This window comes from Elgaria multicarinata, chromosome 3, assembly GCF_023053635.1.
Source record: "Elgaria multicarinata webbii isolate HBS135686 ecotype San Diego chromosome 3, rElgMul1.1.pri, whole genome shotgun sequence".
Classification (NCBI taxonomy): Eukaryota; Metazoa; Chordata; class Lepidosauria; order Squamata; family Anguidae; genus Elgaria; species Elgaria multicarinata.
The window spans coordinates 108,227,662-108,245,273 of NC_086173.1; the positions used below are offsets into that span (position 1 = coordinate 108,227,662).

Below are 17,612 nucleotides of genomic sequence, written 5' to 3' on the forward strand. Positions count from 1 at the left end.
TTCTCCTCTTCTTCGTCCTCCTCCTCCTGATCATCTGCCTCCGTTTTGTTCTGAAACCCTTTGCCTGACTCTTTTTTTTTAATGTAGGTTATTGTGATTTGTTTTTTGCTATCTGATGTTTTCTGTTTTTACAGATTTTTCTAGATGCCCCTTGGCATTTGAGTTCTTCCGAAAGAGAAAGCAAAATTTACATTTTGAAAATATTGCTGGTAGATTCAGTTATATAAATGGAACAGGATATGCCAACATTTTGGGGTTAAGAATACTGCCAGTTAGTTAGACCTGTGCTCTGTTTGTTTGTTTGTTTTAGATTCAGGCACTCCAGAATGCATATGACGAACTTTGCCAGAAAGAAGGTCTAACAGCCCTGCCTTATTTTTTAATCAAGTACCATGATGATTCCATCCTTGTGTCTTTGCTTAAAAACTGGGATGACTTCTTTCCTGATCAAAGGGAAAAGGTAAAAACAAAACAAAAAACAGTAATAACAATATTCTACACTGAAATTCTCATTCCCAACTTTGATTCCACTTACTTGTGTTTTGCTTTAATGTTACTCATAGAACTTGGAAATGATTTCTAAAACATTCAGCTTTTTGTTGATGTGGTGGGAGGAAGACGAACAAAAGATTCTAGGCTAGTTGGATATCTGAGAAAGGACCTTGCAAACACTACCAAGGGGCGTTTGGGTATCAGTTTAAAAATAAATAAATCTTAAATTCATTGTTCAGGGGATTATGGTGGTGGGAACAAAACCTGTCTTTGCCTTGGCTTACTATGCTAATTCTCTTACCTTGGTATTAATTGTAGTTTCTTCCCTTCCTTGCAGGTGACACTTGGTGTTTATGACCCATGTAATTTTGCCCAATATCCAGGATGGCCACTGAGAAATATATTGGTCCTGACAGCGTATAGATGGTATTTATTACTAGAATGATGCCTTGAATGTGGTTTTCTCCATGGCTGCAATCCTAAACACATTTACTAGGAAGTAGGTCCCATTGAACTTAGGCCACAGCTAGACCTAAGGTTTATCCTGGGATCATCCAGGGTTCGCCCCTGCCTGAGCACTGGATCCCCTGTGTGTCACTTAAATGAACAGGTTTGACCCCCTGGACAATCCAGGGATAAACCTTAGGTCTAGCTATGGCCCCAGCGGGAGTTACTTATGGGTGCTGAAAACTTTTGTTTTGCTTACTTAACATATGCTTCCTAAAATGGGCATCGTCTGCTGCTGTCAATATTTTAAATGGGTGGGTAGCTCTTTCACTGGATTTAACAGCACAATTCTATAAATGTGTATTTGGATGTTAATCATGCTGTGTTCAGTGGAGCTTATTCCCTGGTAAAGATCCATTGTATTGCAGCATCAACCTTCTCTTTTTTCATATAGATATGAGTTGTGTGAACATTTAGGGCAGAGGTAGGCAACGTGGTGCCTGTGGGGACCAATGTGCCCCCAAACACCTTCCTTGGTGCCCAGCAAGACTCCCTACTCCTCCCAGTTTTTATTTAGAAATTCTTTAAAGTACCTGTATTGAGAAAATATCTAAGTGTTTGAATTGAATACTGTGCTGTATGCTGAAATGAAAAATCACTAAAAAAAATTAAAAAAAAAAAAATGGCAGCTGGGATTGCTCCAAAGTGAAGTGGGAGCCTCTAGTTGCTGCCATTGTTTCCCATGACTGATTTTCAACAGGTTACTTGTCCATTGTGAGTGGCCATGCTCACCCATGGCAGCCATTTTATGGTTGCGCCCAGAACAGTGTCTCAAATTTACAAATGTTTCTACAGGCCCAAAAGGTTGCCAACCCGTTTCATGGTTAGGCTGACTTTAGGATTTTTGTGGGCTCTGGCATTCTCTATCGTGGGCTCCCTTTGGGACAGTTCAGATGAGACTCCTGATGTGTGGTGCCTAGATGGGAAACACCTTCTAGCATGTGGTTGCACCAGTGGGAAATCATGAACCTTCAGTGGTTAATGACTTCATATTTGTGGTGGTTTCCACACATGTAGTTCAATGCATGGATGTCAGGTGGGCTGAGAAATAAGAGAGGCAGGTGCAGTTATATTATCCCACCACACAAAAGATCTTGGAACTTTATTTGAATTTTAATAGTTTCAATTCTCACCACCCACAGTAGTTTGTAGTTACGATTACATTCTAAAGGCTGAAGTTTAATTGAGGGATGATTATATATATGTGTGTATATAAACACACGCGCACACACATACATACACATTCCAGGGAAATTCTGTGTAAAATATTTATTACATTAAAGTTAATATTACTAGTGAGTGAAGGGAGTTTGATAGCATTACCTGGTAAGACCTCTATGATATGGTCTAGATCTGTAGGTTTTGGGATTTCCGACAATGCTGTAGAGGAGAGGGCTACTTCTTCAAATTATGAGTTTTGTGTGGCAAACCTCAGCTGAACTGTGGCTAAGCCAATCTTGCAAGAATTTACTAATGACTTCAGTTGATCTGAAGAATTCTACCTAAGTTCATATACTAAATAAGGAGTGAACCTCCTCACATTCTTGTGACAGCATTGCTCTCATGAATTGCTTTCTAGTACTCAAGAGGCAGCTGGACAACCACCTGTCAGGGATGCTTTAGGGTGGATTCCTGCATTGAGCAGGGGGTTGGACTAGATGGCCTTGTAGGCCCCTTCCAACTCTGCTATTCTATGATTCTACTCATGGTCATTTTGCTGTTCCTTATTGCACTGAATACATTCATATTCAGCAAACGAGATTAGAGTATTATGCCAAATCAAATACCATTGGAAAAGGGCCTTGGCATCACACATGGAGAATTGCCTGTTGTCAGTCTTGGTGTTCTAGCTGTGCTGCTGTTTACAGAGTTCTTATCCTTGACAGGGGCAGCCACCTCCGTTCAGTGGAAGTGCTGTGTTTCAGGGACAGGACCATGCAGGGAGCAAGAGACATTTCGCACAGTACCATTTTTGAAATAAAGCTTCCACAGGTGGCACAGAGTTCAGGTAATCCACTTTGAAAGTTGGGGCTGAACTTTTAGAGTATTGAGTTTTTAATATTGTTGTTTGTGGTGTTTTTTCTCTTTCTACAATACCAGTGAAAATGAAAGCCGTGCCTTGGGTTGTTTATGCCAAGAGCTCCTTATCAGCGAAGGTCTATTCAGTGTTCAATGAAACACCCTTGGAAAATATCTTTTTTATCTAACACGTACACCAGTTTTGAGAGTTTCCCCCGTACTTGCAAGCCGTCTGCTATTTCCGTCATGATGTATCAATAATCTGTCATGATGTATTACACTGAGCTACTTAAGAGTGAATGTTATGGGTGTGTGGTTTTTATGGCATTGGGTGCCAAAGCTTATACTACAGGTGAGCAGCCACTAGAATTCTTAATTTATGATGGACTTTGTTTGAACCATCACTTACACCTTCTTCTTGTGCTGCATTGACCAAAAAAGGTCATTTCCTCCTAACTTCTGAACTCATCAGTGATCCCCTGGAGCCCTTCAAACTGGCTTCAGGAACATCAGTAAGTCATCATTAATCATGTTACCCTTTTGTTTTATCAGCTCCATTATCCTCCAGTCAGTTTCCAAGCACAATTCAAGATGCTGGTTATTAACTTTAAAGTCTTACATGCCCTGGGACAGAGGTACCACCTACTCCCCTATGAATTTGTCCTGTGTGATCATCGGATAAGTCTCTTCTCTGTTTCCCACCACGTTCTGAAGTATGATTGGTGACACACAAGAGGGTCTCTTCTGTTATGGCACCTAGTGGACTGGTTCGCACATAATAGGCAATTGTGCGTTAATTTGCCAACATGCAATAGCAAGTGCACTGTTTCTGGTGCTCTCGGTGCTTCCACTTAATCTATGATATCCCGTTCACAGGTTGTTATTGTGCCATCCGAACCTGGAGACACTGGGTTGTTTAGGGGTTAAATAACTCAGAGTTGACCCAACAACAAACCATGACTTAACTCTGGGTTGTTTAATCTTTTACCAACCTCAGTCTCTGAGTTTGGACATCACAATAACAACTTATTGTAAGTTGTTAAATGAAAACGGAAGTGACAAGTGCACTGAGGCAGCTCGCTCACTTCCATGTGTGGGCAGTAGTTCATGGGTTAGTTAAGCCACAGATGCCTGTTACTGTGAACTGTGTCACTGTGTGGGACTTCCTGCCACGTGAGGTTAGGTTATCTCCTTTTTGTCATTTGAGAACTTTTTTTTTTGTTCTAGTGAGCTTTTGATTTCACCGCCACTTAAGCTTTTAGCTGGCATCTCTTGCTGTGTCAGTTTTGGATGTAGTTTTGCCTACTTGTTTAATTTATGTTATTTTTGCTGTTATTATTATTGTGACAATTATTGTTTATATGTAAAAATTGATTATTTTATGACGTTATGCTTGTGGGCTGTTATGGACATATCCATTTGGAGGTGGAAAACAGGTTAAAACTCTTTTTAGTATATGTAGTGCATTAAGATCTATCAACTGTATATCTTCAAAGGCTTAGGGAAGAGTGTAGTGTGGGCCTTCTTGAGGAATTTAGGGTTTGAGTGTGGCTTTGAATGTATGTCAGGGAAATCATTAACATCATTCCTTTGACTTGCACCATGTTGATTTCCAATGAGGAACATTGACAAATTAAGCCTTTAGGATAAGGCGATGCCCAACATCTCCCAAAGAAATGGTATGATAAATACACCTGGCAGATGATTGAGAATCAGTATGGTGTAGGAGAGCCAGTGTGGTATTGTGGTTAGTGTTGGGCTAGGACGGGGTGGATTGGATCTGGGTTCTACTCCCCACTTGGCCATGAAGTTCACTGGGTGACTTTGGGTCACCCTAATCTAACTCACAGGGTCATTGTCAGGACAAAATGGAGAAGGAGGCAGATCATATGCACTGCTTTGGGTTCCTTAGGGGGAAAGGCAGGATATAAATACAACATGATGCAAGATAATTAGAGAGCATAATCTGTACTCATGTAAATTTCAGGAGTAGGACCATGCTAGAATTTACACTTATAGCTGTACAGTAAAAACTTCTGATTTCTGCCACCCAAAGACCCATTGTTATGGGAACTGTTGGTGAATACAAATTCCTTACAATACCTTGAATTTTGGATTGACTTGTCATTGCTCCCAATGTAACTTCATTATTCTAGAATGGCAAACCGCTTCTTTGCGAGGGGTTACATTGGCATGAGACTACCTTGGAAATTCTAATAGTGAATGCAGATAACTGCAATAATTCTCGTGTTCATGCTATTAATTACTTGCCATTTCCAGGGAATACCCTCCCCCCCCCAATGTTTACATTCTTCAACACAATGCTTCTTCCCTGTTTTATGCAGATTGCCCAAAAGCTGTTGGATGGGAGAAAAATCAAAAGGGAAGTATGGGCCCAAGAATGGTCAATCTAAGTGAGTGTATGGACCCCAAAAGGTAAGTATCATTACAAGCCAATATAATCTGATCCTACTGGGAAAACGCATCACTATAAGTATGTGATTCATTTTTGTGAATGATTGGAATCTGTTCCTTTTCCCTGCACTTGTTGCCCCTGTCAACTGTTGCAATGTTTTAGAACAGCCTTCCCCAACAGGTGCCCTCCAGAGGTTTTGGACTACCATGATCCCCATCAGCCCAACCAACATGACCAGTGGTCAGGGATGATGGAAGTTGTGGTCCAAAACATCTGGAAGGCACCACATTTGGGAAAGGTTGATTTAGAGCATCTGAAAAATAAAACTATGCAGGATATGAAATCTAAGTTCGGAGTGTCACTCAGGTACCCGCAGAACCTCTTTCTTAGTGTTATGCATCCATTGACTATTTACTCATTGCTTTGTTGATTTTAAAAGTGTATTCCTTTCTTTCCAAAGCAGGGGTATCCAATGCAGTGCCCAGGCAACTCCAGTGGCACCTGCAAATGGGTCCCCAATCCATATATTCACACATGGATTGTATGAGAGGAATACAACTTTCTAGCAATTATACATGGGCTGCAACAAAAGTGGACCAAATATCTAAATAAGTATCCATTTGAAGGTGACATCTATATGCTACCCTTTCACATACTTAACAGCGTTGTAAAGTCTTCAATCCATTGCATTGCGTTGATCCTTCCTATGTTGTATTATCAGTTTTTTTGCTGTCCCAAGGGTGCACAGAATCCATTTACGCTGGCCATTTGTTAATTTCCATGAATCAGGTAAATAAACTAAAAGAGCCTGTACATCAGGGAATATTAAAGACTGTTCCAGTATAAATTTATCTGTGCAATAACTTCCCTGCAAAAGGAAGCAACCACTAGACATTGCCAAAACATACATTTAAAAGTAGCGTTAGGTGCATTGCACTGCCAGCAATTAACCGAATTAGACAATCCCTTATTAAAGAGTTGGTTCAATAGACACAAAGGAAATATTTTTGCTGAATAAGACGCAGCCTATGATCCATAGGTGCGAAAGGTAGATGACAAAGCAGTGATCCACTGATTAGGGATTTTGTGGTGGTGTTCACATCAGTTTCTCAAATTTCCAAATGTGCCCATAGGCCCAAAAAGGTTGGGGGAGGGGCTGTTCTAAAGAGACTGCTGACTGTTACGTCATTCTGTGTGCTTGTTTATTAATAATGGTTCCTGTGGCAGGTTTCGGAATCCTGGTTTTGCATACCTTGTGGTTTGGAGCCCCTTTTACAAAGGGCTTTCTCAGCTACAGAAGCGTCTGGGCACATGCAGGCTCGTTAGTTAGTTAAGGTGGCCCCTTGAATTGTTTTGATGTGAAAAAGTATATTAACAAAGGAGCTATGTGTAATTGCGTCAGTTACTTTTAAACTTCCACATGTTTTTTTGAAGTATGTTCGCTAAAGAGCTTTCTAGAGGAGGGGGAGATGTTCTAGGTGCACGTTCAGTTCACACTGGGTGCTAGCTAGGCTTTGGGGGCGTTATCATTGCCTTCTATGAAATGAGAGCACACCCAGCTCCTAGGGAGGGATCACTAATGGTGAACAAGCTGTTTTTCCAGGAAAGTTCATTTGCAGTTACTGATCTTTAAATTGAAGAATGCCAGATAAGCTGAGTTTCCAAGAACTTGGCTTGAAAACCAAGTTCTCAACTGCACACAAAATCTATTATATTTTACTGATTAAGTTTTGTGACTGTTGTGGTAAGAACCATGCAGGGGAAATTATCTGGCTTCAGGAGCAGCAAATATCTCATCATTTGCAACTTTCTTTGCTTGTAATTGGGCCTCTGTAGCAGTGACTGCAGCGTCCCTTGACAGCCAAATAGGAAACATACTGTGAGTCAGAGGACCACAATTAACAGTTTGTTTATTATACTGACCAAAATGAATATAGTTTGCATAACGTAGCAGATGCCAAGCTGCTGTTGTTCATTTGATGTTGGTCACTTTATGTTGTCAAATGTTCATTTCACAATGTTCTCATTTTGAAATTGTTTCCTTCAAGTGGAGAAAAACTCATTTCAGTTCAGCCATAGATTTGGAAACTAAAAAACACAAAAGGCACGATCTGTTGTTTTTGATCCTTCAGCATTTTCAGCAACACATTTTCAAGTGAACCTTTGTAGTTGGGAGTAATATGAACCTTCATTTTAAATGAAATGTGGGTTCCTGAGATTCTAATGAGATTTTGCAGACCAGTGAAGTACCGTAGGGACCTACCATCTTGCTGATCTTTGCTCTGATCTGACAAGCAGCAAGTCTTACACTAAGAATGAAAAACTGTCTGCTCTATTTATACTTGAATTGCAAATAAGGCTTAAACATGGCCATTGACTTCTGGCTTTTCCTCTATTTATTCTATGATATTCACAAGAATTCTGATACCAGATTCCGTTTTCAGATTTAGATGAAAATCAAAGTTAAGTTTTAAATAAATTTATGAAATCTGAAAGAATGACAGTTTGGCATGCCAGGTGTTCTTTGATATATTACACAACATGCTTCACATACAGCTTGAAAAACACACTAGCTGGATAAATTTTGAAATTTGATTTGAAAAAAACCCACCTGTTCATAGATCTCTCAGATTAGCGGTTCTGTTCAGATGCTCCTAAAGAATCTTTCAATATCTGATTTCTACTTGTAAATGAATACATCAAATGTTGAGACATAAACCAGTACGAAATATTTTGTCCTAGCTCCTTTGTTACTGGTCTGGGATGATGCAAACACTTTCCTCCAATGACCAAGCTATAAAAGAGATGCTTGTACTCTTTGGGGATGTGAGTATTATGAATTACCTGATGTGGTGTTGCCTCCGTTACCTTTGTATGTACAGACACTTCCTAAAAACTGGGTGATGAAGCTAAAATTAAAATATAGAGGAGACTTCTTCAGCAAAGACTGATGAAAGAAGTCCATCGTGCAGTGTGTTTAACCAATCCATTCAATTTATCTTTTTGCTACGTAGGTTAGCTGAATCATCCGTGGATCTTAATCTTAAATTGATGTGTTGGCGGTTAGTGCCTACTCTCGACCTGGAGAAAGTTGTGTCTGTGAAGTGTCTTCTCCTAGGAGCTGGTACGCTGGGTTGTAGTGTAGCCAGAACCTTGATGGCAAGTACTGAAACGATTCCATAAATGCTCATGTTCTATTATTGCATAGAAGAATCTGTGAAACAAAATAGATGAGTGAATATTGATTATAAATGTCCACTAGTAAGGAGATCAAATCCCTTGCTGTGTCCTTTTGTGCATGGCTTATGTCTACTGCACTTCTCACATGTTTCCCTTCTGATCTGTGCTCACACGCAGGGGATGAACATGCAGGAACCAAGCTGGACTATCACATTCATACATCAAGATCAACAAATTTGTACAATTATGCCTTAGGCATTATACATCATAATTAATGTATCGTCTTTCTGTAGTGACTTGGAGGGAAAATATGTATCAGTTATGATGCATGTTTAGGCAGAAAAAAAGCCTTACAATTCCCAGCATGGCTGGCTGGAGAATGCTGGGAGTTGTAGGATTTTTTTCCATCTAACATGCATAGGATTGCAGCCTTAGCTGCGGTTTTTGTAGTGTGTGTAAACGGAGGTTGGGCTGAAATAGTAAAATATCACTATGTGTCTTTACATACTGGGTAAACAAAAACAAAATGTACACTGGAATAGTTCATATACTTGATCCCCCCCTTTATTTGCTTTATTGGGATGTTGATATGAAGTGTTTAGCATTATGTTTCTCAAAGTGTAAGATGGACTTCCCTGAGGAATTACTGAAGGTTGGGAAGGATGGGGGTGAACTCAGTGTTGATCTCCTCTGTGTGTATCTTTTGGTCCAGTTCACACATTAGTAGAGTGATGTGGTTGCTGCTTTGCCATGGCTAGAGGCCAGTAGTTACCCTTGAAGTAACTATTGAAGTAGTTACCCTTGAAGTTATTTATTTATTTATTTATTTATTTATTATTTATTACATTTCTATACCACCCAATAGCCGGAGCTCTCTGGGCGGTTCACAAAAATTAAAAACATTCAAAGTATAAACAACAGTATAAAACCATACTATAAAATACAATATAAAAGCTCAACCAGATAAAAACAGCAGCAATGCAAAATTACAAATTTAAAACACCAAGTTAAAATTTATTTATAGACTGTTAAAATGCTGGGAGAATAAAAAGGTCTTCACCTGGCGTCTAAAAGCATATAATGTAGGTGCCAAGAGAATCTCCTTAGGGAGCTCATTCCAGAGCTGGGGTGCCACAGCAGAGAAGGCCCTCCCTCCTGGTAGCCACCTGCCTCACTTCCTTTGGGGTATTGCCAGGGGAATTGCCAGATCCATATGGGTTCCAACAGCAACCGTGTCAGGAGCCCAAATAGGTGTTGACACAGGAACAAAACAGACATTACTATAAATCAGTGTCTAGCAGCTTTTTCAGAGAGGTTTGCCTGGCGTCTACGTTGTACTTTTTTCGGCACCAAATGAAGACCTTTTTATTTTCTCAGGCATCTTAGCATCCCAGTCTTTTAGCTCTGCTGTTTTAAATCTGTATTTTAAATCTCTGCATTGCTTCTAGGTTTTATTCTGGTTTCACCTTTATATTAGGGTTTTAAGATTTTATACTGTTTTATGTTGTGTTTGTGGTTTTAATTTTTGTGAACAGCCCTGAGAGCTTCAGCTATTGGGTGGTATAGAAATGTAATAAATAAGTAAAATGTATAAGCTTGGGTAAGTGCAATGTTGGACCAGCACCGTAGTGTAGTGACTTCTAAGAGCTGGATTGGGATCCCTGTGCCTACTGTAGAGTAAAAAATAACAAAAGGCGTAGATGCTAGACACAGGTTTCATGTATGTCTATTTTGACCCACAGACAGATCACACGTAATTCACCTCTCCCACATGATTCTGTCCTTCAAATGCTACTGACTAGTGTGGGATGCAGCCCAAATTGATCCTCATCCTTTTGCTGGATGAGAGAGGCAGCATGTCAGCCGATCGCTCATTCCCCCCCCCCCCCATTCATTGCCAAACAGGCTGCCCTGTTCTTCTCGTCAGCATTGGGAATAAAGCAATGTTTATGTCAATCCTGTGTGATACTATTTGAATAATGCAAAAATCTCTTTTTCTTTACTTTTTTTCATTTCAGGGATGGGGAGTCCGGAAGATCACCTTTGTGGACAATGCAAAGATCTCTTATTCCAACCCTGTGCGGCAGCCACTGTATGAGTTTGAAGACTGTCTCGGGGGTGGGAAGTCCAAAGCAGTTGCAGCAGCAGACAAACTTCAAAAAATATTCCCAGGAGTGGTGAGTAAAACGTATTTAGATGTGATTTAATGATCAAAACCCTTTTCTTGGCTTGAATTACAGCCTAGGATGTCTTTTATGCTTGTTCTTCAAAAGCTTATTAAACGACAAGGTGATAATTCCTTCAAACTCATGACTGACAGGCTGTGACAGCTAGATTTTGTCACTGGAGGAGAACTGAAATTAAATCTGCTTGAAACAATCAAAACAAAAATGAGGTGCAGAGGTAGTTTTATTTTAGGAATGGTGAAATGAATGGATATTTAGCTTCATTTAGCTAGTTAGTGGGGGAAGAGGATAAAATAAATGAAGAAAAGATTTAAATAGATATTCCAGCGGTGAGCCATGTTAGTCTGTTGCAGCAAAAGCAACGAAGAGTCTTGTGGCACCTTAAAGAATAGCAAATTTATGCTGGCAATATCTTATGCCAGAATGAATTCGTTAAGGCTGGATCCTGCAATTTGCCTTCTGAAGAAGAAGGGCTCTGCTTATGAAAGGTCCCTCCACCTGATTTTTAGAGATCCTCCATCTTCCCAACACACAGCAGCTCACCTCATTCAGCAGCGTCCCCTGACTCTGTGTAGCATTTTCAGGGTGCTGGAGGAGCTGCCCTGGGAAAGAGGGATGGGGAAGTCCATTTCTGCTAGTGCAGTTGATCCTGCTTAAATCTGGATCCAACCTCTAGTCTCTAGTCTTCTAGGTGCCAGAAGACTATTTGTTGTTTTAAAGAGATAGGTGTCACTTAGCATAGACCATTATCCACGCAGCATTTTTTTTAAAAAAATCAGGCCAAGGTAATCTCCACGGTCATTCTGTAACAAAAAAATAGAGGGCTTCTCTATGCTAGACTTTTTATCCTGCAATTTACCACGTCTTCAGCTTCTGAATTCTTTGCAGGATTAAGATTCGCCCTTTACATGCAAGTTCTATATGTTTCATTATACAGTCACCAGATAGTTATGTGGTATAGCTGCAGTTATAGCACAACTCTGTAATTACATGGAGCTACTCAAACCGCCATGTTAAAATAATGTTTTTCGTCTGTTACAAATAAATGGTCACAAAGCACAGGAGAGGCCCTGGAGGTTGACAATGTCATATAAAGGGCCTACAAACTTCTGTGAGTAACCCATCTCGATAAAAGGTGCAGGTGTAGAAAGCCCATAGGGTATGCCTGCATTAATAGAGCCTCTTACTTGGAATGCGTTTTGCAAACAAAAGCAAGGCTGACAAATCTGTTTGCAAGAATATTTACATGAGTGTAGGCACATCAGCTTGGTCTTTTAGAGAGTAATCTCAGGGCAAAATATTTCTTATTATCCAGATATTACAGGGGACTTTAGAGCAAGTAATGCATCCTTTTAACATGAAGCTTAGCTTTTCTGGGGCGAATCTTGAATACAGAGTGCACCAGGTCTTATTTGTACCACTTTGGAAATATTATGTGAAAGAGACTGGTGGAGGAATAGGGACACAGTGGGCAGCCTAGAAAAGGTATAGGAAGCCCACTTCACAAGTGTTGTCTGAAAGACTGTACTATTTTATTTATATTAACATTTCTATCCCAGCAAATCAGTCTATCATGGATTTCCTTGACACCAAAGAACAATAAAACACTGTCGTAATTAGGATCTGTCAGTACTAAATATATGGATACAGTTTGGTTTGTTAATTGCTTCTACATTGGATTTTTATTAACGTTGACCTGATTAACTTGGCTTACAACCATCTAAGTTATTCAGATATGACTCCATTCACTATTTTTAGCAAATTTACTTGAACAATTTCATGGTTTTGTTTGATTGATTTATGGTATTTCTGTACCACCTTTCTGAAATCAACTAAATGGTAGCCATTTTATGAATGGGCAGTCTTCCCCCATTATACCCTGGCATGGCAGCCATTTTGTGAATGTCCATGACACACACTCTAAAAATCCCAAATGTGGTCACTGATCCAAAACATTTGAGGACACCTTATGTATGGGTTGTGTCCAGTGCTGCATGAGCAGAGGGATATTTATAGAAGGGGAATTCCCTGCCCCCTCCTTGCAGGACCCTCAGGAAAGACCTGAGACAGTGGGCTGGAGTAAGCGGGAGAGAATGGGGATCAGGATGTAGAGAAACTTGGTGTTCGAGCCTTTAACCCCTGGTTGAGGGGCAACATCAGGAGATGCTTTGGGGGGCATGGAGGGACCACAGTGTAGAGGATAGGCTAAGAAATTCATCTTGTGGGGAAATCCTTAAACTAGTCCTGCTTTGGGTAGAACTCTCTATGCTTCAAGATTCATTTCAAACTACTGAAAGGCTGTTGCATTTGCAAGAAAATGTTTTTCTTGTGCCATCTGCTGGTCAATGAACTCTACTACATCACAAATGAGAACTATTAGTAGTATCTTATATGTGTCTTTGGTAACCCCGTGATTTTAATTTTCTTTTTTGTTAACCAATTCCATACTTGTTTGTATGTACCCAAACAAGGTAGAGGGGTGTGTGCCTCTGTGGGGGTAAACACATATTTTTGGAATCTTTTTTTAAATTAGGAAATTAGACTGTTCTGAAAAATTCTATACGTTGACATTTGCACATGTAATTCACACTTAGAAAATGCTTATTTTGTTTATACTTTCGTTCGTTTTCAGGAACTCCCAGTTCTATAGATAAGCATTCTTTTAAAAAAAACATGTATTGTTCAGATATGGTGGAAGGAGATGAGAAGCTTGGAATGAACGATTCCTCTTACACAATTGAAAAATTGAGTATTGTTTTCCAAAGCTACTGCTTTTTTGCAGGGTTGGCTCAGTTGGATCCATGCTGAGGCCAGAAGCACCAATGTTACTTCCTGTTTCAAAGTTGTGAGGGGCTCAGGAAATAGAGCCCCATTAAATTTCCTTCAGCCATTTCCTTTTACACGTCTTTTCTAATCCAATGTCTTCCTTTTTCTTTGAGAGAGAAATTAGGCCTTTTTGCAGCCGCTGCCCTTTGTCTGTGGAAATAATGTTTCTTTCTCTCAGCATTTTATTAACAGGAGTCTGAAGAAGTGATAGATTCTCCCTCCCCAGATAATAGGATGAGGCAGAACTAGTCTTGTTATTTGAAGCTGCCTGGGATTTTGATTAGTGGGCATGTGTTTGATTGCTGGAGCAGGCAGGTACACAGAATCCAAGTGTCTGTAGGCAGTAGAAAATGGTGGAGAAAAATACAGACAGCTGTGTCATACTTGTTGATAGTCATGTCAGGGGCCCATCCAGGATTTTCCATGATACTGTTTTAACTGCCATCTAAATAGTAAGGTTTTTGGTTTCTGGTGATTGCCGTTCTCATTTTGTCTTCTGGAAATGGTAATTTTTTCTTCTGTCTGTCCCCCTTTTAGAATGCTGAAGGTTTTAATATGAGTATCCCAATGCCAGGTCACCCAGTGAATTTTTCAGAAGTCACCTTGGAGCAAGCTCGCAAGGATGTGGCACATCTGGAAGAGCTTATTGATAGTCATGATGTCATCTTTTTGTTAATGGACACCAGGGAAAGCCGATGGCTTCCTGCTGTTATTGCAGCCAGCAAGAGAAAGGTATTGTATATGTATCCCAGAGGCCATACTGTAAGCAGTACACTTTGGTTTGCGATGGCTCTTCAAAAGTATTTGATGGATATTTGCAGCTGTTGATTAAATATGAATTACTTTTCAGCAGCAGAAAATGTTTTCAATCACTCGGAGTTTTTAGATGTCTTTTGCTTGAAATCTCTCTAAAACTGAAAACTGTGAGGAATATAAGATAAATAATTGAGCTGTCAGGGTTAGAAAGAGAGTGCAATGGTATGCTATCGCCCCCCTTCCGGCAGATCTTCACACTGTATACATGGATGCCTGGAGGGTTTAGTCCCAAATTCCAAAATCCAATATTGGTCTTCTCAAACCCAATCCCCCCTAAATAATGACCTGCTGTAAATGCACAATATTGGGCCTGTTCAGAAGACACCTTAAAACCTGCTGGTTAAGGCTTTTGGTTAAGCAGCAGGGTTTAAGGTGCCTTGTGTGATGTGTTTTGCTAAACCTTGCTCCCTCACTAACCATAGTTGGACCATCTGCAGCAGGGTTAGCTGCTCTAACCATGGCTTAAAGTGTTGTGAGCAACAGCATGGCTTGTGGTTAGTGCTAACCCAGAGAACCACAGTTTCGCTAACCACAGAGCCTGAAGTGTCATCTGAACAGGCGCATATTTACTTAACAAAGAGGGGACACACAAAAGAGAGAGAGAGAAACACAATTTCATCAACACTGAAATTAGAATGTACAATAAAGATATGTCAGACTCCAAACACAATGACAGAGTACAGGTAAACTGAGTACCATTTCAACTGGTTGAGTCTTGTATCAAGTCACAAAAAGAAGTCCAATGTCCTTGAGTGAATATCCTTTCTTTTTGTTTTGATTGACATTGTCAGGTTGATATCCTCTTGTTCTTTTTGTGATAACAGAAAATTCCTCTGGGAGTTCACATCTTTCTAGAAGAGTATACCCAGTTTTGTTACTATATATTCCCATTAATTACAGCCAACATCATACACCAAAGGCAAAACTCTTGCCAACAGAATATCAGCTGCTTCTTTATCCCAAACAGGTTGGGTCAAAATCCATTCCTCTTTCCACAGCTCAAGGACAGACTGAATGCAGCTCCAAATTTAATTTATCTCAGTCACCACATCCTGAGAAATTAATGTTCTACTTAAAAAAAAACCCAGTCATTTGTGATAGGAAACAGACATTATCCAACATTTTACAGAAACATAATCAGATTCATCATTAAGCCCATGAGGAGCTGGTGTTTGCAAAGTAAAAATCCAAAATTGCTCTCGTTGACAATGTAAAATATGGGGATCCTGCCCTCTATAAATGGTTTTTTGCTTAGTGGCAAAAAACCTCAGATCCTCAGGTGAGTGATTGTATTCCCCAAAGTGTGCTGTTAATGGTGTGAACAACTGGAGGAATTTTCAGGTGTCAGCAAAAGAACCGGCAGATCTCGACCTAACAACCTCAATCAGTTCAGCAAAAAGAAAAGATTTTCGAAACGGAATTTCACTGGTACTCCATAGTTGTGATTGGAGTCTAAAATACATTTCTCTATTGTGCTTTCTTATGTGTTGATGAAATTGTATATAATTGTGTGTGTGTATAATTTGTGTTTACGCTTTGTTGTATGTTAAGTAAACATAGTTTGTATATACAGTGGGTGTTTTGTTTTGGGTGGATTGGATTTAGTGCCAAATCTTGTTTTTGATAGGTTAACCTTAAGATTTATAAAATAGTGACCTATGTTAGTAAATGATTTCCCCCCCACTTTTTCTCAGCATTTGACTTGAATATAACTTTCTGTGCTTTTCAATATTTTTTGCAGCTGGTCATTAATGCAGCTTTGGGATTTGACACATTTGTTGTGATGAGACATGGGCTAAAGAAACCAAAGCATCAAGAGGTGGGCGATTCTCCCTGCAATAATCCCTCTGGCTCAGCTGATCTCTTAGGATCATCGCTCTTCTCAAATATTCCTGGTTACAAACTTGGCTGCTATTTCTGCAATGATGTTGTGGCACCAGGAGATGTAAGTAGACTTCATGAAAACTACTACTCAGTTCACATAACACTTTCCTCAATGGTTGTGTAACAACTCCACTGTGGAGTTGTTACATCACTGTTGAGAAAAGTGTTGTTGGGAGGGAAAACTCTACCCCACGGTGGAGTTTTTTTTAAAAAAAACACTATACCCTGAATCTCCACACTATGCAGAGGAGAGTTCCTGCACAACCATTGTGTTCCACGTTGTTCTGGAAGGGTCCATGGAGTTTCCTATGGAGTTGAGTGGAGTTTCCCAGTGGCCATAGAGTTCCCTGGCAAGAGCAGCTAGGAGAGCATGTGGGATTAGTTTTTTGCATACCATTGGGAGGAGTAGAGGAAGAGAGAAGGTGGAGGAACTGTCAATCAACCACTGCATTGACTTTTACTTCACTCCACAGGAAGCTACACCCACACAATGGTGGAGTTGGAACACGTTGTGTGGTGAATACCCCCTACAAACTCCACCATTGAATAGAATTTCCCCATTGAGTAGAGAAAAGTGTTGTGTGAACTGAGACACTGAGTTATTTTTCCAATGAGTTTTTCTTGATTTTTAATATCTCTTACCAAAATGTTCTTTAAAAATAGATTAAAAATTAAGACAACACTTTGAACAGTATCTAACTAGTTTCCCTCCAACGAGGGAAGGGCTCCTTCAGCAGAATAGGAAGTGGACAATTTTTTGTGATTGCCCTCCTTCCTGTAGACTCATCTTTTTGCCTCCAACCTGCCAGAAGGTTGGTGGATCTTCTAGAGCAGATTTAGCGGGGGTGGGCAGAAGCAGAGACTACGCGGAGAGGGGGCATCACTGAAAATTGCCCAGCTTCCTGTTCCGCTGATGAAAGTCTTCTGTCGGTGGACTGGTTGGGTTCTGTCCTTTGAAATAAATCACCCATCCACCCGAGAATTAAATAGATACCAGCACTTTGGTTAATTTATTAGCATCTGTTCTGAAAGAGAGCTTTACTCATTTTGTACAGTGTAACAGATTTTTTAAAAAACACACACACACACATGGAAATACAACATTGTGAAAGTTGCATTCCTTTGTAGTCCACCAGGGATCGGACATTGGATCAGCAATGCACGGTCAGTCGACCAGGATTAGCCATGATAGCAGGAGCACTTGCTGTTGAATTAATGGTATCTATTTTACAGCACCCAGAAGGGTAAGTTATAATTGTGGGGAAGGGATATTGTTTTTAGAATAA

The 17,612-nt window shown here is 40.1% G+C and overlaps 1 protein-coding gene across 1 annotated transcript in view; it reads left to right on the forward strand.

Moving 5' to 3' along the window:
* ATG7 (autophagy related 7) overlaps positions 1-17,612 on the forward strand; it is a 132,097-nt gene that overhangs the window by 15,861 nt on the left and 98,624 nt on the right. The window contains exons 6-14 of the mRNA XM_063121215.1: positions 311-460; positions 830-918; positions 2,886-3,007; positions 5,364-5,454; positions 8,449-8,593; positions 10,633-10,791; positions 14,164-14,358; positions 16,184-16,387; positions 17,455-17,570. Of these exons, the coding sequence (XP_062977285.1) occupies positions 311-460; positions 830-918; positions 2,886-3,007; positions 5,364-5,454; positions 8,449-8,593; positions 10,633-10,791; positions 14,164-14,358; positions 16,184-16,387; positions 17,455-17,570 (1,271 nt within the window). The remainder of the gene's footprint in view (positions 1-310; positions 461-829; positions 919-2,885; positions 3,008-5,363; positions 5,455-8,448; positions 8,594-10,632; positions 10,792-14,163; positions 14,359-16,183; positions 16,388-17,454; positions 17,571-17,612) is intronic.